The following is a 17,123-nucleotide window of genomic DNA, read 5'->3' on the forward strand; positions in this document are numbered from 1 at the left end:
TGGCATGGATATATATACACTACCAAATGTAAAATAGATAGCTAGTGGGAAGCAGCCACATAGCACAGGGAGATCAGCTTGGTGCTTTGTGACCACCTAGAGGGGTGGGATAGGGAGGGTGGGAGGGAGGCTCAAGACGGAGGGGATATGGGGATATATGTACACATATAGCTGATTCACTTTGTTATACATTAGAAACTAACACAACATTGTAAAGCAATTATACTCCAATAAAGATGTTAAAAAAATAAAAAATAAAAAGACCCCTAGTATGCATACTAAAAAAAAAAAAAAGAAATCCTGCTGATAATTTAGGATTCCAGGAAATAAATAGTATGTCAATTATATTTTCAAATGAAATAGGTTGGTCTGTAATCTTTAGTCAGAATCATCTGGATCCTAGGCTCCATGAGGACAAGGAGTAGTTTATTACCAGCCTCAGTTGTCCCAACAAGCACCTAGGACAACTGGGACACAGTAGGTGGTCAACAGACAAGTGTTATCAAAATGAATGAACAGATGAACCTAATGCTTATTATGTAGGAATCCCTAGAACATTAGAGTGGTTGCTGAACTATGACACCATTATGTCCAGAAATTTGGTTGGGTTTCGATCTGGTTTGTTTTCCTGCCCTTAATTAGAAATGTGTGAAATTTTGTTCCCTTTCCTCCATCTTCGAGTTAGTTAATGGATTCTTCAAAGACATCTAACTTCTCTGTGGGGCCAGTACCTGCTTTATTGTTAACTACACACATTGAACCCAATTACACGCAGACATGAGTCTGAACATCAGATTAGACATGGTATCTGATAGCTAATGAGATTAAGCACTATGAACTCAGAAAAGACTGCCGGGCATCTCCCAAATTCAGTGTAACGAGTGTTCATGATATTCTTGTTGCAGGGGTGACCAAACCTAAGGGCAGCATGAAGTTCCTTAGTTCTTGCCACGTGGTTCTTTCAAGGACATGAAGAAAGTCCATGTTTGTTGCTAGGCTATACTGTATTGATGTTCTGAATAAAACAGTAGTAGGTCCTTTGAAGCAGTAGAAACCTGACAGAGTGTACAGATGCCTGAGGGCAGCAGAGAGTCAAAAAGCCGTCCTCTATCAGGAAGCTGAACACTTCCTGCTTTAAGGGATGGGAACTCAAATTAGAGCATTTTCACTAATTTTTCTTTTTCATCTGGCTCCCAGAGTTTCATTTTTTAGTCTTTAATTACTCTTCCAAAATACTTTTTTTTTTTTTTTAATGAAGTGCTGTCAGGCATACTGAAACCTTTGGAGGAAAGGTAATGCGTTCTTTTTTTTTTTTCGTAATAAATTTATTTATTTATTTATTTGCTGCATTGGGTCTTCATCGCTGCGCTCAGGCTTTCTCTAGTTGTGGTGAGCAGGGGCTACTCTTTGTTGCGGTGCGCGGACTTCTCATTGCAGTGGTGTCTCTTGTTGCGGAGCACGGGCTCTAGGCACGTGGGCTTCAGTAGTTGTGGCACACGGGCTCAGTAGTTGTGGCTTGCGGGCTCTAGAGCGCAGACTGAGTAGTCGTGGTGCACGGGCTTAGTTGCTCCGCGGCATGTGGGATCTTCCCGGACCAGGGCTTGAACGTGTATCCCCTGCATTGGCAGGCGGATTCTTAACCACTGCGAAACCAGGGAAGTCCCCAAAGTACTTTTATAGCGCTATTCAAAAAGGTTATTTTTAAGTTTTAGAAGTATGAAAATCACCCAGTTATCAATTATCAAATCACCCAATCATGGAAGCCTATTTAATGTACCTTGATTTGTGATGGTAATGAGGGAAAGGTGAGTCCCCAGGGGGCAGACCAATCAGTTTAGAAAAAGCCTGAATCAGCACATTGTTGACACCAAGAGTTTGATTGATCCAGCATGAATAATTCAAAGGCTTTATTTATATGTTAAATGTGAAAGGAGAATGGATAGTTTAGGAAAAGTAATATTCTTTTTTCTTTTTCTGATATGCACTTTTTGAAAAAGAAAATTGTGCCATTTCACGCTCGGTTTAATGGCAGCTGGATTAGGCAGAGCCTGAGTGGTGTGTGTGCAAAATGCATGTCCCCAGAGCATGAGAACAAGTTCCCTGCAGGACTAGGGCAAGCACTTTGGCCAAGGGAGATGCTTGGCTGCAGGTGTGACAGAGGATGGAGAAAGAATCAAATCACCCCCTGTTGGAGGGCCTGTTGCCAAACATCAATAGGGTTAATTTTTGCTCTTGGAGGAGGAAACGCTGTGGATGACAGTTAGTTTAACCAGATGCCAAATCTTTATCCAAGCTGGTCATTTCTTAATGTTTCTCCGGAGATTAGAATTTTTCAAAAGACAAAATTTAAAGCTTTTAATTTCTCCTTCCCTACATCCCCGACTCATGAGCAGGGAAATGGCCTTACCGGGAAATGGGAAGGTGCTTTGCGGCAGTCATGTGTCCAGAAGAAGGTTAGGTGTTTTAGATGGGAACTAGGACCCAGAGCAGATTAGAAGGTGTGATGGTTTTATGTGTTAACTTGACTAGGCTGTAGTAGCCAATTATTTAATCAAACACTAACCTAGGTGTTGCTATGAAATTTTTTTGTGGATGTGGTTACCATCTACCATCAGTTGACTTTAAGGAAAGCACATTATCCTCCATAATACGGGTGAGCCTCATCCTATCAGATGAAGGCGTTAAGAGCAAAAACTGAGGTTTTCTGGAGAAGAAACTCTGCCTCAAGACTGTAACATTGATTTCTGCCTGAGTTTCCAGTAAGCCAATTTCAATAGATAGATAGATAGATAGATAGATATCCTCTCTGATATATAAGATATCAGATATATAAGATCACTCTCTCTCTCTCTCTCTCCTGTTGGTTCTGTTTCTCTGGAGAACCCTGACTGATAGAGAGGGATGCTGGGCTACCCTCTTCCACCCCACAATGGGAGGATCTCAGTCTCTTTGTCTCTCTCTCATGCACACCATTCATCATGTGGAATCGTACATTACAGATTTATTCTATGTGCTGAAGGTGTGGGTTTGTCTAGAGCTCCTTGTTCAAGTGCCACTACTATCCTGGAGAGGGAAAGAAAATGCTGAAAACAAGAGATAGGAAGGTACCAAGAACAAACATCTTCCTGGCTGTTCCGGGGGATGCTGAGGTAATTTGAAGAAACTCCAACAGTATGTAGTTTCTGTATCATTTAGAACTGATCTTGGCCAGAAAGTACGAATATAGGCAATTATTCAGGAAATAGGTGGCGATGGGATTTAACAGGACATAGAGTGATGTGAGCCAGTGGTTCTACGACTTCCCCTCTTCAACAAGGGTTCGATTCAAGTGCCAAATAATGGTGTCATCACATATGGGGGCTTAATGAACGTGGTATAAATGCACATGATCAGTAATCTTGGAAGCCTGGGCATGTGGTTCTGAACAAGTAAACTGCGAGTTTACTTGAGAGAGTGACAGAGTAACTGAGTGACAGAGTAACTGAGAGGTGCTGAGGAGGCCATAACAGAACACACGAGGACAGAGGACAGAGTCTTCCTCTTTCCATCCTTCAGTGGCATATGTCAGTGTGTCCTTTTCTGACGTAACTGTCTTTGTACGGAGATCTAGGTGGAATATGTACTGTGGCCTCTGCTCTCTGTCTGCTGTGCTTGGTCTGCCTTCTCCAAAAATGGTTAACATTCATTAGCTTTGAGATCTTTTAAAAACCGGATCCTGGTTCCCTCCCTATGGGGAGAAGAGATATTATATCTGGTGCAGGCCTAGATCATATTATTTAAGTGGTGCTTCACTCTCTAAAGCAAGCTGAAGCAAAGAAAAACTGCAAAACAGATACCCTGATCATTGTACCTTTAAGATTTGGCTCATTCCTGCTAAGTAGGTCTTGCTATTAAGTTGTAAACCTAATATTAATTAAGGTTCTTCCCCTAACTAGCCTTTGGTTAGGATTTTGCTCAGTGTCCGCTATGGTCATAGCTTGTGGAACAGGCATTTAATTCTGTATACAGCTTAGGGGATCTGGTTGAAAAACCAAACTGAGGATCTTTGAAAGTGAAGACCCAAGATACTTCTGTGCTCCTTTGTGAGTGATGAGGTCACACTGGATTAATCATATGTTAGCACAGTGAGATTGACCCATAAAGATGATGAATGAGCAGTAAGTTCATGGCTATGGTGAGGCTCCCATGGATTATTGGGTTCTTTTCCTGTATCAAGGAGGTGATGTCCCAAAACTATAGGGCTGGGTGGTATTGCTATTGCTATATAGCTTCAGCTAGAAAAAATGATAAAACCTGCCTTAAGAGCATTTCTTAATTTCTGCTATCCCATCAGTTTTATGTTTCCTTGTTAGCTCCCTGAAATTCTTTTGGAAACCAGGCTGAGCAGGAAATGCTCATGGGTCCTGGCACTGTGTCCTGAGTGCCCAGGATCCATGTCGATTCATTGTGTTTGAACAGAAGGTCCAGATGTAACACTGCTTAGTGTGATTGACAGCTAGCACGTATGTGGAAAATACCAAAATAAAAGAGCAAAGAGTATGAGAGCTGGAAGACACTTGGACATGCTCTACAGTGAACAAGGCAAAAACAAAACAAAACAAAAAACTCATCAGACCACTAGCTAATCCACACTGGCGGCAAAATTAGATAGAACCTAATCATTAGGCCCTTTTACTCTGTAGATTTTCCTGAAGTTCATGGTAAGAAGCAAAAAGAGATTATAGATGTTCAACATCCTTTTATTCTAGGTCTCTTGTGGGAGCAAGGGACCAAGACACTCTTTATTCCATTTTGCAAGGTTGGTTTCAACCTCCTAGATAGGAGAATATTTGTTCTATTAAAAAGAAATAACTCCAGGCACAGAAGTTCAGTATTTCTCTTAGTAACTCTTGTTTCTTCCACAATCTAGAAATTCTTGTATCTGACTTGATTTCTTTCCACATCAGTTTATTTTCTTAACTTATTTTTGTTGAATATAACATACATATAGTAAAATACATTTAAGTATGCAACTCAGTAAAAATTTAAATATACATGTATATTCACATGTAACCACCACCTGGCATCTTAGAAGCCTCTCTTTGAACCCTCCCAGTCAGTACCCAACTCTCAAGGGTAAGTGTCATCCTGACTTCTGTCAACTTAGATTACTGTTTGCTGTCTTTGAACTTGATACAAATAAAAACATACAGTATTATTTTGTATCTGGCTTCTTTTATGCAACATTGTATCCTTGAAGTACACTACATTGTTAGGGGTAGGAGTAGTTTAGTTTTCATAGTTATATACTATTTTGTTGTATGAATATAACATGTATGTATCCATTCTACTGTTGATGGTTATTTGGATTGTTTTCATCTTGCGGCTATTATAAATGAAGTTGCTATGACATTGGTTGTCATGTCTTTAGGTGAACATATGTCCTCATTTCTGTCGGTTATATACCTATGACTGGAATTGCTAGCTCATAGGATATAAGATATTTAGTTTTAATAGATAGTACCAAAGAGTTTTCTAAAATGATTGGAATAGCTTATACTCCCTCTAGTAGCAATTGAGTATTATAGTCACTGCACATCCTCACCAACACTTGGTATTATCAGTTTAAATATTTTTAACCATCCTATTGGGTGTGTAAAAGTATCTTATTGTCATTTTATTTTGCATTCCCCTGAAGGCTAATGTTGTTCGGCACCCTTTGTGGGTGGTATTTATTGGCACTTCTTTTGTGAAGTTCCTATTCAGATCTTTGCCCAGTGTTTTCACCGGTTGTCTGCTTTTTTCTGATTGATTTATAGGGATTATTCTGGATAAGTCCTTTGGCAGATATATGGACTGTTTATATCTTCTCTCACTTTGCAGCTTATGTTTTAATTCTTTTAATGGTGACTTTTAATGAAGAGAGGGTTTTAAATTTTTATGAAGTCAAATTTATCTTTTCTTTCTATTCTATTTAAGAAATTAATCTTTGCCTACCCCAAGGTCTTAAAGATACTCTCCCGTTTTCTCCTAGCAGCTTTATTGTTTTACCTTTCACGTTTATGCATATGATTCATCTGTAATAGAATTTTTTATATGTTATTGGGGGAGTCGATAAAGATCGTCACCTCCACCCCCGCCTCACCACCGTGTACTGAAAGGACCATCCCTTCCCTCTGTGCTATATGCGCACCTTTGTTGTAAATCAAATGGCTACATAGCCTTGTGTCTGTTTCTGGATAATCTATTCTGTTTCTATTCTAAAGTTTCTGGACTATTTAATCAGCTTTAATTACTGTGGCTTTATAATGTGTTGTTATTCCATCTTCTAGCTTTGTCCTTCAAAACTGTCTTTGCTATTCTTGGCCCTCTTTGTTTTTATTATAAATCTTAGAATCAGGTTGTCAATTTCTATAGACATGCAAAACTCCTGAGATTTTATTTCAGATTATTTTACATCTGTAGAACACTTTTGGGATAATTAATCTCTCTCCCAATCAGTGTTAGCTGATTTCTTCATGTTCTACCTTGAGTGGATGGAGAGGCATGGTGTTTCTGCCTCATTTGGGACTGAGTGGAGTCTGTCTAGGACAGCAGCAGGAGACATGGTTTCCCACCATTGTTCTCAGTTCCAAATGGGAGTTGGGTTGTATATCTTCCATTTACTCCTCCGGATTGTTTCTGTACCATCTCTGCTCTGCTCTGTGCCCTGGGACATTGACCAGTCTGGACAACTACAATGGGCTCCCTTGCCTCTGGCTCCCAGTTAGGTTCCACCAATGGGGAAGGAACATGGGCAGGCAGTCATAAGGAGAGAAGATAGTGAGGTCAGGGTATTAATTTCTTGACTCCTTCCCTGAAGGGTCACTTTGGGTTGGCTGTGTTCTTAGACCAAAGGCTGTTACAGCTTCTACTGGGAAGCCTTCTTCTTTTTTTTAAGGGTTAAAATTTTTTTTAAATTTGTTCTCTTTTTTAAAAATTGAAGTATAGTTGATGTACAATATTATATAATTACAGGTGTACAATACAGTGACTCACAATTTTTAAAGGTTATACTCCATTTATAGTTATTATAAAATATGGGCTATATTCCCTGTGCTATACAATATATCCTTGTAGCTTATTTATTTTATGCATTGTGGTTTGTACCTCTTAATCCCCTCCCCCTATCTTGCCCCTCCCCCCTTCCCTCTCCCCACTGGTAACCGCTAGTTCGTTCTCTGTATCTGTGAGTATGGACAGCCTTCTTCTCATAGCTCCCTCCCTCTGGGACCCCTTTAGCCTAAGGGGGGGGTAACGGCACCCCCAGCACTAATGTGGGGTACCCATTATCCCTTGTTATTTCCCATCACCTTTCCCATACCTTTGTTAAGCTCTTCCCAATTTGAGTAGACTATCTCTTGCCAGGACTCAGATTACTACAGAAGTGGGAGAAAAAGAATTTTCTCAACAACTTAAAAGAACTTTGAGAATGAGGTTCAGCTATACGAGGGAGAACCTTGTTGGGTCCGCTCACAAAATTGGACTTCTGGCTAAACCTGCCTGAGCATAGCATAAAGGCTCTGCTCTTCTCTTTCTAGTATCACTGGAAATCAAGAGACTCTTTATGATGTAAAAAGTAAGATTAGTAGCCTTGGACTTCCCTGGTTGCGCAGTGGTTAAGAATCTGCCTGCCAGTGCAGGGGACACAGGCTCGAGCCCTGGTCCGGGAAGATCCCACATGCCACGGAGCAACTAAGCCCGTGAGCCACAACTACTGAGCCTGCGCTCTAGATCCCGCAAGCCACAACTACTGAGCCCGCGTGCCACAACTACTGAAGCCCGCTCACCTGGAGCCCGTGCTCCACAACAAGAGAAGCCACCGCAGTGAGAAGCCTGTGCACCTCAACGAAGAGTGGCCCCTGCTCGCCACGACTAGAGAAAGCCCGTGTGCAGCAACGAAGACCCAACGCAGAAATAAAGGAAGAGAGGGAGGGAGGAAGGGAGGAAGGGAGGGAGGGAGGGAGGAAGGGAGGGAGGAAGGAAGAAATCATGTTTAAAAAAAAAAAGATTAGTAGCCTCAAAGTATACCCTTAAATGTCCACAAGCATTTCAGCCATAGGTTATTGTTCACTTTCTTACTAAACTAAGTTGATAATGGATGCTGCAGTGTTTGTGCTTGTATCTGAGAAACACCCACGACACTGCCTGAGGATGTTAGAAGGTGAGGTGAAAGTGTCAAATTGGCATAAACTTTAAAGTAGCAATAAGATTGCTGTTATTTGAAAAATTAGAGTTGAAGCACTTCTGGGGACAGCAGCCTTAAGCTACAGTGAGTGAGGGAGAATTACACTGAAATGATTACATTGAAATCATTTAACTCCTCTTTTGACAGTTGGGTTATTTAGTTGTCTGCTTTAGGAATTAATTTTTGGAATGACGTCTGCAGCACTGGTGAGGACTGCTGAATTTCTTTCACTGAAATGGAAATCATGTCCAAAATGTCATTTCATGACAACAGTAATTAACCCGAATCACACGTCAGATCGTGCCGGCAAATGTGACAGGACAAGAACGGGTGGGAGTTTAAAATGAAAAAGTCAGTAGCAAATAAAACAGGATATCACATATTTTTTTTTTTTTTAAATGTAAAAATGGTTGTATTTTGCTGCAATCTTGCCTCATCCTTCTATCTTATATAAGCCTTATTACAAAATATATATTTAATATATATTTTAAGACTTTTAAATACTATTTTGTTTGAAATAGCCCTATATTTTTTTTTTTTTCAGTTCAACCTGGTATTTATTTGCTTTGTCAAAACATTGTGCTCAAAACAAGGTACATTGATGATTTTCTGATCATCAAAACATTATATTCTATCTTTTTTTTTTCACACACACACACACACACACACACACACACACTGTATTTTATTTTTACAAGAGATAAATAGACTGACACCAAGCATTGTACATGGATGACCACAACAAAAGCAACAATGATTGCAATTACCAAACATGAAACACACTCATACTATGTCATAATATTGACATTCAGTCCAGTAATCCTCCACTGTAACAGCTCCTTTACTTTGCAGTGAAAATTGATTTGTATATTCTTTGCCTCTGAGTCCTTGTGGGATTTTTTCTTTTTTTAAATTCAAACAGAAAGTCACAAAAATTATACTCATCCTCATCAGTTCACTCAGTCCCATGTAATTAATTTTTTTTTTTCATCTTGATCTTTTGTTAGCACTTTTATGAGCTCATCAGTTTTTCATTAGAGTTCTGAAAATGCTTATTCATTCAGTTCAGCAGTACAGTCAGGTACCAGAAACCTGTACTTGTCAGAGTCTTTTCCATGAATTTCCTGAAGATGAAACCCTTTTATAGGAACATATTTACAAAAGCATCAGAGTACACCCAGAACTGTCTGTAAATGACAAAAGACTTAAAAATGACCACGGTTAAAGATTTGATGAAAGTTCATAATAATGCAGTTGACAAGAAAATTAGTTATTTCTGAGATATATATTTTAAAGTAATAACTAGGATTATGACTTATAACATTATACCAGAACATATAAGATTTTTAGAAATTTCATTTAATGTCTGAAACATTTATATTAACATATTTCCATACAAATAACCCAATGAAAGTTTAGTATTAGTTGTTTTGTTTGTTTGTTTATACTGCAGGTTCTTATTAGTCATCAATTTTATACACATCAATGTATAAATGTCAATCCCAATATCACATATTTTTAAATGAAGTTTTTACTTCTTCAGAAGTATGCAATAAGTGGAATTCTGCCACTGTCAATTTACTTTTTTTTTTTTTAACATCTTAACATCTTTATTGGAGTATAATTGCTTTACAATGGTGTGTTAGTTTCTGCTTTATAACAAAGTGAATCAGTTATACATATACATTTGTCCCCATACCTCTTCCCTCTTGCATCTCCCTCTGTCAATTTACTTTTTAATTGGACAAGTCTGCTTATGTGTTCATTTCTGTGCATAAGTCAGTGAATCATGTATTTGGTTTTCATTAGCGGCTGGAGCTCCCAGTGCCTTAGCTCTCACCTCTTGCTCCCTTGAGTTGCTGTCCAAAAATCCACTGTGGCATCACACTGCCCCCCCCGGCCATCCATCCTAGGAGGCCACTCCATCTCTTATACACCAAGTGGCAAAGTGGTGGCCATTAGACATGTTTGTTTGTCCCACACATCATTCTGAAGAATTGTCTTAAACTGGGAGATACAAATAAAAATCTTAATTTCTGACTTTTCTTGAGAAAAGTGGGCCCTCCACTCGTACTTGGTGACAGTTGTCTGGGTGGTGGGGAAGGATGTGCCCGGCAGGGAGCCACGGTCTCACCTGGCCAGGCTGAGTTCGTAAAGTGACCCACCTGTCTCGGGTGTCATGTGTTGGCATGTGTTAAACACATCAGGGATGATTCTAGGTACCAAATGTGAGTAAGAGAAACAGTTGATTTGTCTGTATATTTATTGGTATGAGAAACTGTAAGCTCCAAGGCCAGAGACCTTGTCTCGTTTGTCTTGGTATATCCCCAGTGTTTCATAGTTAATTGAATTGAAAGGAAGCTCTACTTGGGCAGATGAATCTGGCAGTGGTATGTAAGATGCTTAAAGGAGGATGCTGAATGTTTGAAAAAGGCTATAACCATAAGTTGTTACTGAGAACATAGACCAAGGTGGTGGCAGAGGGAATAGAGAAAGACCCCAAGAGATAATTTGAATGAAAATCCTGGGACTTCCCTGGTGGCGCAGTGGTTAAGAATCCTCCTGCCAATGCAGGGGACACGGGTTCGAGCCCTGGTCCGGGAAGATCCCACATGCCACGGAGCAACTAAGCCCGTGCGCCACAACTACTGAGCCCGCGCACCTAGAGCCCATGCTCCTCAACAAGAGAAGCCACCGCAATGAGAAGCCCGCGCACCGCAACGAAGAGTAGCCCCCGCTCGCTGCCACTAGAGAAAGCCCGTGTGCCGCAACTAGAGAAAGCCCGTGCGCAGCAACGAAGACCCAACGTAGCCATAAATAAATAAATAAATTCATTAAAAAGAAAGAAAGAAAATCCCATTGGATCTAGAGACTGGCAGGAAGTAAAGGAGAAATAAAAATGGAAAGGTGAGTTTAGAGCCTTAGGAATAGTGGTGCCATTAATACAGCTAGGAGGGTGATAGGTAAAAGTTCCAGGATCCCTCCTGCTCCCCAAGTCCCAATCTTCTGGCGTGAAAGGGATTTGAGGCTTAATTATATTCATGGTTTAGCGAAAGCTAGTAGTTATGCTCAGAATTTTTCCCTTATGTTTTTCACCCTAGGGCTAAGACCATCAAGAATACAGTCTCTGTGAACCTGGAGCTGACAGCGGAAGAATGGAAGAAGAAATATGAAAAAGAGAAAGAGAAAAACAAGACTTTGAAGAATGTTCTCCAGCATCTGGAGATGGAGCTAAACAGGTGGAGAAATGGTAAGGAAGAATGAGAGGAAGAATGAGGCATGAGCGTGTGCTTTTTTTCCCCCTACAACTGTTGGCATCCTGGGGCACTTGGGAAAGAGTGGATGATGGTGGAGCTTGGTCCTGCCTTGCAACCACCCATGTGAACAAGCAGATGTCTTATTCCCTAGCACTGATCCCCGCCCCCACCCCATCACTTGGCTGACGTACATTCTTTTTTTTTTTTTTTTTGACCCAAACTCCCCGATGGCTTTCGGGGGAAGGGTTTTAATTTTTTTAATTTATTTTTTGGCTGCGTTGGGTCTTCGTTGCAGTGCGCGGGGTGCTCGTTGCGGTGGCTTCTCTTGTTGCAGAGCATGGGCTCTAGAGCGCAGGCTTCAGTAGTTGTGGTGCACAGGCTTAGTTGCTCCGCGGCATGTGGGATCTTCCCGGACCAGGGCTTGAATCCGTGTCCCCTGCATTGGCAGGCGGATTCTTAACCACTGCACCACCAGGGAAGCCCCTGACATACATTCTTAGTGTGGGCAAGTGACTGTTTACAAGGTTCCCTTAATCTATTTGCAATGAGATGCGCCTCTATCTATTACTGTAATTCACTCCCTGGTAGCCATATTTGAGGTTTAGAGGGCAGTGCCCAAGACTCTGGGGGCTCTGATTGCTTTTGATTAAATGAAAAATATCATTCTCTCCTATGTGAGTCTTATAATCGATTTGGGGTTAAAAGTCACCGCTGGCAAATATTTGCATTTTTATTTGCCCAATTCATCTTCATGCTCTGCTTCTTCAGAGCCAGAAATAGAGAATTCCTGAAGAAACTCTGTCCTAAAATGGAGCCTTAAAGGCTTGTTTCATGACTCATTTTTCTTTTTCCCTGAAATATTCTCTTTGGTTTGTTCTGCTCAAAGAAAACATCTCAGAGGGCTGACGTGCAGTGGTGGGTGGGTTGTGGGCGAGGTGCTGAAGAAGGGTTTCCAGATCCAGGCTCGGACAGATTATTTTCATGGTTTTCGCTTGGTGACGGAGGTTAGAAGGTAGAAGTCCCCCTTTTTTTTTTCACTGAAACAAGGCAGCTTGGTGTGTGTGTAGGGGAATAGTGGATAGTTGGAGGTTGTTCTTCAGATTCTCTGCTGCCGCGTTTGGTACTTATTTCAGGTGCTGCATCAGATCTCAGTCTTGGGTAAGTGCAGGAGCCTAGGGGCGGCTGTGCAGGTTTGGCAGGTAACCTGCCTGCTTATAACTGCAGAGTTAGCAGCAGATCGTCTTGTGATTATATGTTTGCCACTGTTTTTGCTAGGAAGGGTGGGGTGTCCATGAGCTACTGTTCAATTGAAAAAACAATTACGTGACCAACCGGGATTCAAGAGAAGTTCAAGAAATGACCTAGTAGCCTAAATAACACAATTCTTTTCTTTTGGGGAGATTTTCTAGCTGCACAAGTGTTTTGAAAACTGCTAGAATTATTGAATAATTCAGCACCTGTGGCTGGTGGATGATTCCTTGCAATTTGGCAGGAGTAGGAGAGAGGGGAGGAGTGCTTGGCAAGACAGGGAGTGGCTGTATGAAATTTTGTTCTATTTCTGGGATTCTCTTGGGTCACTTCTCTGCTGGGCAACTGGAACATTCAGTAAAGCCTTTTGACAAGGGGAGGGGGAACTGGCCTTAGAAACACTGTGGTGTGGGCAACTAACCTTGTTTTTTTCTTTTCTTTCCTGTCCTTTGCCAAGCTCCAACCCTCCAGTTCTCCATCCCTCAGTCAGCTGTCCTCTGGGGTCTGCCCACTGCCCTGTTTGCCTAACCCACGCTCATGCCTTGCATCTCTTTTGGGCGCTCTCCCCTGCTCTTGGATTGTTCACTTGGCATCATTTTAACTCTTTGTCCCACCTTGCAGATCCACTCAGAAATTTACTGTTTTCCATGCCCTATAGGGTGAGATCCTATCTAAGCCCTTAACTTACATAATTCAGGAGAACTAATGTATGGGTTCTGACACATGATAGACTTTCATAAATGTCTGTTAAGTAAGCATGTGTTTAATGCGGTGCCGGAGGTTAAAGGGTGAGCAGTCAGGCATGGTCTCTGCCCTCATGGAGCTTACAGGCTGGTGGAGGAGATAGGCTCCAACCGCGATGAATAACCGTGTGATGCTAGTCTGTGCTGTTCATCAAGAAGGGAAAGTATAAGGTGCTAAGAGTTATTACAGCAGAGGGCCCTGAGCTTGACTCAAGTCAGCAAAGATTTCCCCCAATAAGTGACCTAGGGAATAAGATCTGAGAGAAACAGAGCAGTTAGCTGAGCAAAATAGGTGAGGGTGGAAGTGCGGGTAGGGTGGGAGGAGCCAGGTTTACAATGACCCTGAGGGGCTGGAGCGCGAAGGCCAGTGTGGAGATCTGGGGGTGGGCGAGACCGGCTGAGATGGGTGAGAGGGACAGACAGGCCCGTACAGGGCTATGTAGTCCTTGTTCAGGATTTTGGTCATTATCTTGGAAGCAGTGAGAAGCCATTCAAGGATACTGAGCTGCAGATCGTATGATGAGATTTGCATTTTTGAAGATCCATTGGTAGTGTTGGAGGATGGGCTGGAGGGCGTGGGAGGAGGGCTAGGACCTGGGGTGGTCTTCCAGGGATGAGATTATAGTCGTTGCATTGAGAGACAGGACAGTGGAAAGGGAGAGAGATGGATGGACCGGAGAGGTATTTAGGAGGTGAAATCAGCAGGGCTTGGCGAGGAGTAGGCTGTAGGGAGAGAGAGTGTCAAGTTTTCTAGCTTGCTGAGTTGGATGGAGGGCAGAACTGCTCACTGAGACAAGAAACACAGGAGGAGAACCAGAAGGGAGACAAGGGAGGTGAGGAGGGGAGTTTGAGGTGCCCATGCAACATCCAGGTGAAAATGCCAAATAGGAAGTTAGGTCTGGAGCTCAGGGGAGCTGCCATGGATCTTTTGGAGGTAATTGAAGGCATAGGTAGTGGTGAGGTCCTCTATAGACTCCTGAAGAGAGGAGAGGGAAGAGAAGAGGGAGGGTCTTGAGAGACCCCTCCACTCACCCCCACCATTACCATGTAATCACTGAGTGATTAAGAGTAGGGAGATCCATGGAGCTCTCCTGTCCGGCAAGCTAACACTTTTTTTTTCTGGAAGCAAAAGTTTTCAGATGTAGAGAACCTACTGTAGTGGTATAAAAATGTCAGGCAGGAAAGGAGACAGGTGGAGGCATGGTGGAGTGGTCCTTTGACCAGGTATGAGTGAAGGACTATTTTAAGGATTAACTGCACATCCAACAAAACCCGGAGGCTTTCTGTCCTGTTCTGAGACTAGGCGTTTAATCCTCCAGCAGCCCTTGAGGCAGGATAGGAGACTCGCCCAAGGTGACTCCACAGGGCGCTTGACTCCTGAATTCATTCTCTTTCCCTTGTGGGTGCAGCCTGCGTGCAGCCCTGGTGGTTTGTGTTTAGGCCACGGAGATGAGTGTGAAAAGGAGGGACTGGAATTCCTTCCGTGGTGTCCCGTGCACCCTGATTCCTCATGGTCACGAGGGCACAGCTGGGATGTGTCAACTAGAGAGCAGGGATTTTGAAAGGTGGAGTGGAGAGAAGAGGCAGTGCCCTCCACTAAAACCCAAGTGGCAGGATATTTTCAACTTTCTTTTGAAATTTGGTACGCACATTGGTTCTAAACTTGTGGGAGGGCAGCCGCTGAGTTCACTGCGGTGACGGCTACGCATGGATATTCCCAGGTTGCAGTCAGAACGTGATAAAGGAGCATTGTCAGCTGTGTGCACCTCCCTTGGGAAAGAGATTCCTTTCCTTGCACAGTGTTTATAATTTAAAAACTTGGCTGCTCCACTCCAGCGGTAGGAGAGCAGGAGAGGAGTGGTGTAGCAGGGAAAAGCATGCATACGTGTGCATGCCTGTGCTTTTGCCTGTTTGCTGTTGTACAGAATGAAGTAGGAATACAAAGTAGTAGGAAAGGCAAAATAATATGATGTCTCAGCGGCCAGTTGGGCCCGGGCAGATACTGTAAATAAGTGAAGAGCGGTATGTCTGATACAGTTGGCCACAGGAGAGAGCATTCCCTGCCCAAAGTCATTCAAAAGCCATGAAATACTATCCTATTACGTGCTTATAGGCTGGTCCTCACCCCATCCCCACCTATATTCTTATAGCTTAATGGGCTACTTCCGATGCGAGCTTGGTGGTTTTCTCCACTGGGTGTAGTAGAACATTGATTCTCAGAACATGGCCTGGGACTCGTAGTAATGCATATACCACACCAAGCCTTAATTCATTTCTGCCACTGCCATTCAGGCAGCGTGGCCCAGGGCATGTGCGTGGGAGCTTAAGGGGGGGGGGGTCACGCCTTGTTTTTACAAAGCAGGAGTGGGGAGAACCCTCCACTCTCCTGGCTCCATTCCCCACTGGGCCAGTGAAGGTCCTGCCAGCTTAAACAAAAAGAGAAAGCAGGGAACTACATTCAGTATCTTGTAATAACCTAAAACGGAAAAGAATCTGAAAAAGAATAGACGTGTATGTATAACTGAATCACTTTGGTGTATGCCTGAAACTAACACAACTTTGTAAATCAGCTATTCTTCAATTAAAAAAAAAAAAAGCTATGAGTGACTCACAGAACCGAAAGAACAGCTGAGGAACTGGGCTTATAAGGGGCCACACCTGGAGTGGATCCCCTCTAAGCGTGTTTCCATCCTTGTCTTGTGCGTTGGAGACCCAGAGGCCCTGGAGAGATGGAGGATACTGCGCTGGGTGGTGTGCTTTGTCTGGGGAAGGACAGGACACGCTGATGTGTTGTCTGACCAAGACTACATGCACTGGAGGGGGTAATTCCTCACAAGGCAGTCAAGGTGCTGTTGTGAGAATGGGTGTTGAGTGTCTGAAAAACAACACATGTCCACCCCAATCTCCTAGTGACATCTTGTGGGCTAAAATCGACGGGCAGTCTTTCTGCAAATCTGGAGGCTCTGTGGGCAACTTTAGCCTCATGGAAATTTGTTCAGCCTACTTGCTTAAGGACAGATAGAGGGAGTGGGCAGCTGTCAGAAATAGGATCTTTTTTTCCAGCTCTGTTGCTTGTTGATCGTATGTACAGAAAGGATTCGAACCATCCTGTAAGTGGGGATAGATTTAGGTAGTTCAGCTTCCACTTCACCGCTGCCCCCTCCTCCTCAATCCATCAAGAAGACTCTAGACAAGAGGATGGGGAAGGAGGGCTGAAGGCCCAGGGGCATGATGCTTAGAGGGAGGTTGTATCCATAGTTCCCAGTCTCTGCCAGGTCAGTCTTTACACATGCCCTCTTCTCTGGTACTTCTTTGAATTTTGTTCTTTAAAAAAATGATAACTTTTTACAAGGGCTTAAGTGAGAAAAAGAGGCCCTGAATATCCAGGTGTCAGAAGTGCAGGGAAATGACCTGATGAAACTGCATATCTGCAGCATCTCTTGCATAATATAATATTTTCTAACAGAGTGGATGTAGATTTACCCCATCTGCTGAAGTCATGCAAAGAAATTATTTCATCCCAATCTGAGAAGGTGTGGAAAAATCAGCAATCTCTAGAGCAGATTTGTTCTCCAGATTTAAAACCTGCCAGGCCAGCAGGCTTGGTTCCCTAAGTAGCTAAATCTGTAACCTCGAGGCTGATGGGGGCTCTGTGGAACTGTGCAGCCT

General features: G+C 42.7%; 1 protein-coding gene across 2 annotated transcripts in view; it reads left to right on the plus strand.

Annotated features, from left to right (window-relative positions):
- Positions 1–17,123, plus strand: part of KIF5C (kinesin family member 5C) — a 162,119-nt gene that overhangs the window by 102,397 nt on the left and 42,599 nt on the right. For both annotated transcript variants that reach the window (XM_061199905.1, XM_061199916.1), the window contains one exon: positions 11,308–11,456. In XM_061199905.1, the coding sequence (XP_061055888.1) occupies positions 11,308–11,456 (149 nt within the window). The remainder of the gene's footprint in view (positions 1–11,307; positions 11,457–17,123) is intronic.

The sequence above is a fragment of the Eubalaena glacialis genome, chromosome 1, assembly GCF_028564815.1.
Source record: "Eubalaena glacialis isolate mEubGla1 chromosome 1, mEubGla1.1.hap2.+ XY, whole genome shotgun sequence".
Classification (NCBI taxonomy): Eukaryota; Metazoa; Chordata; class Mammalia; order Artiodactyla; family Balaenidae; genus Eubalaena; species Eubalaena glacialis.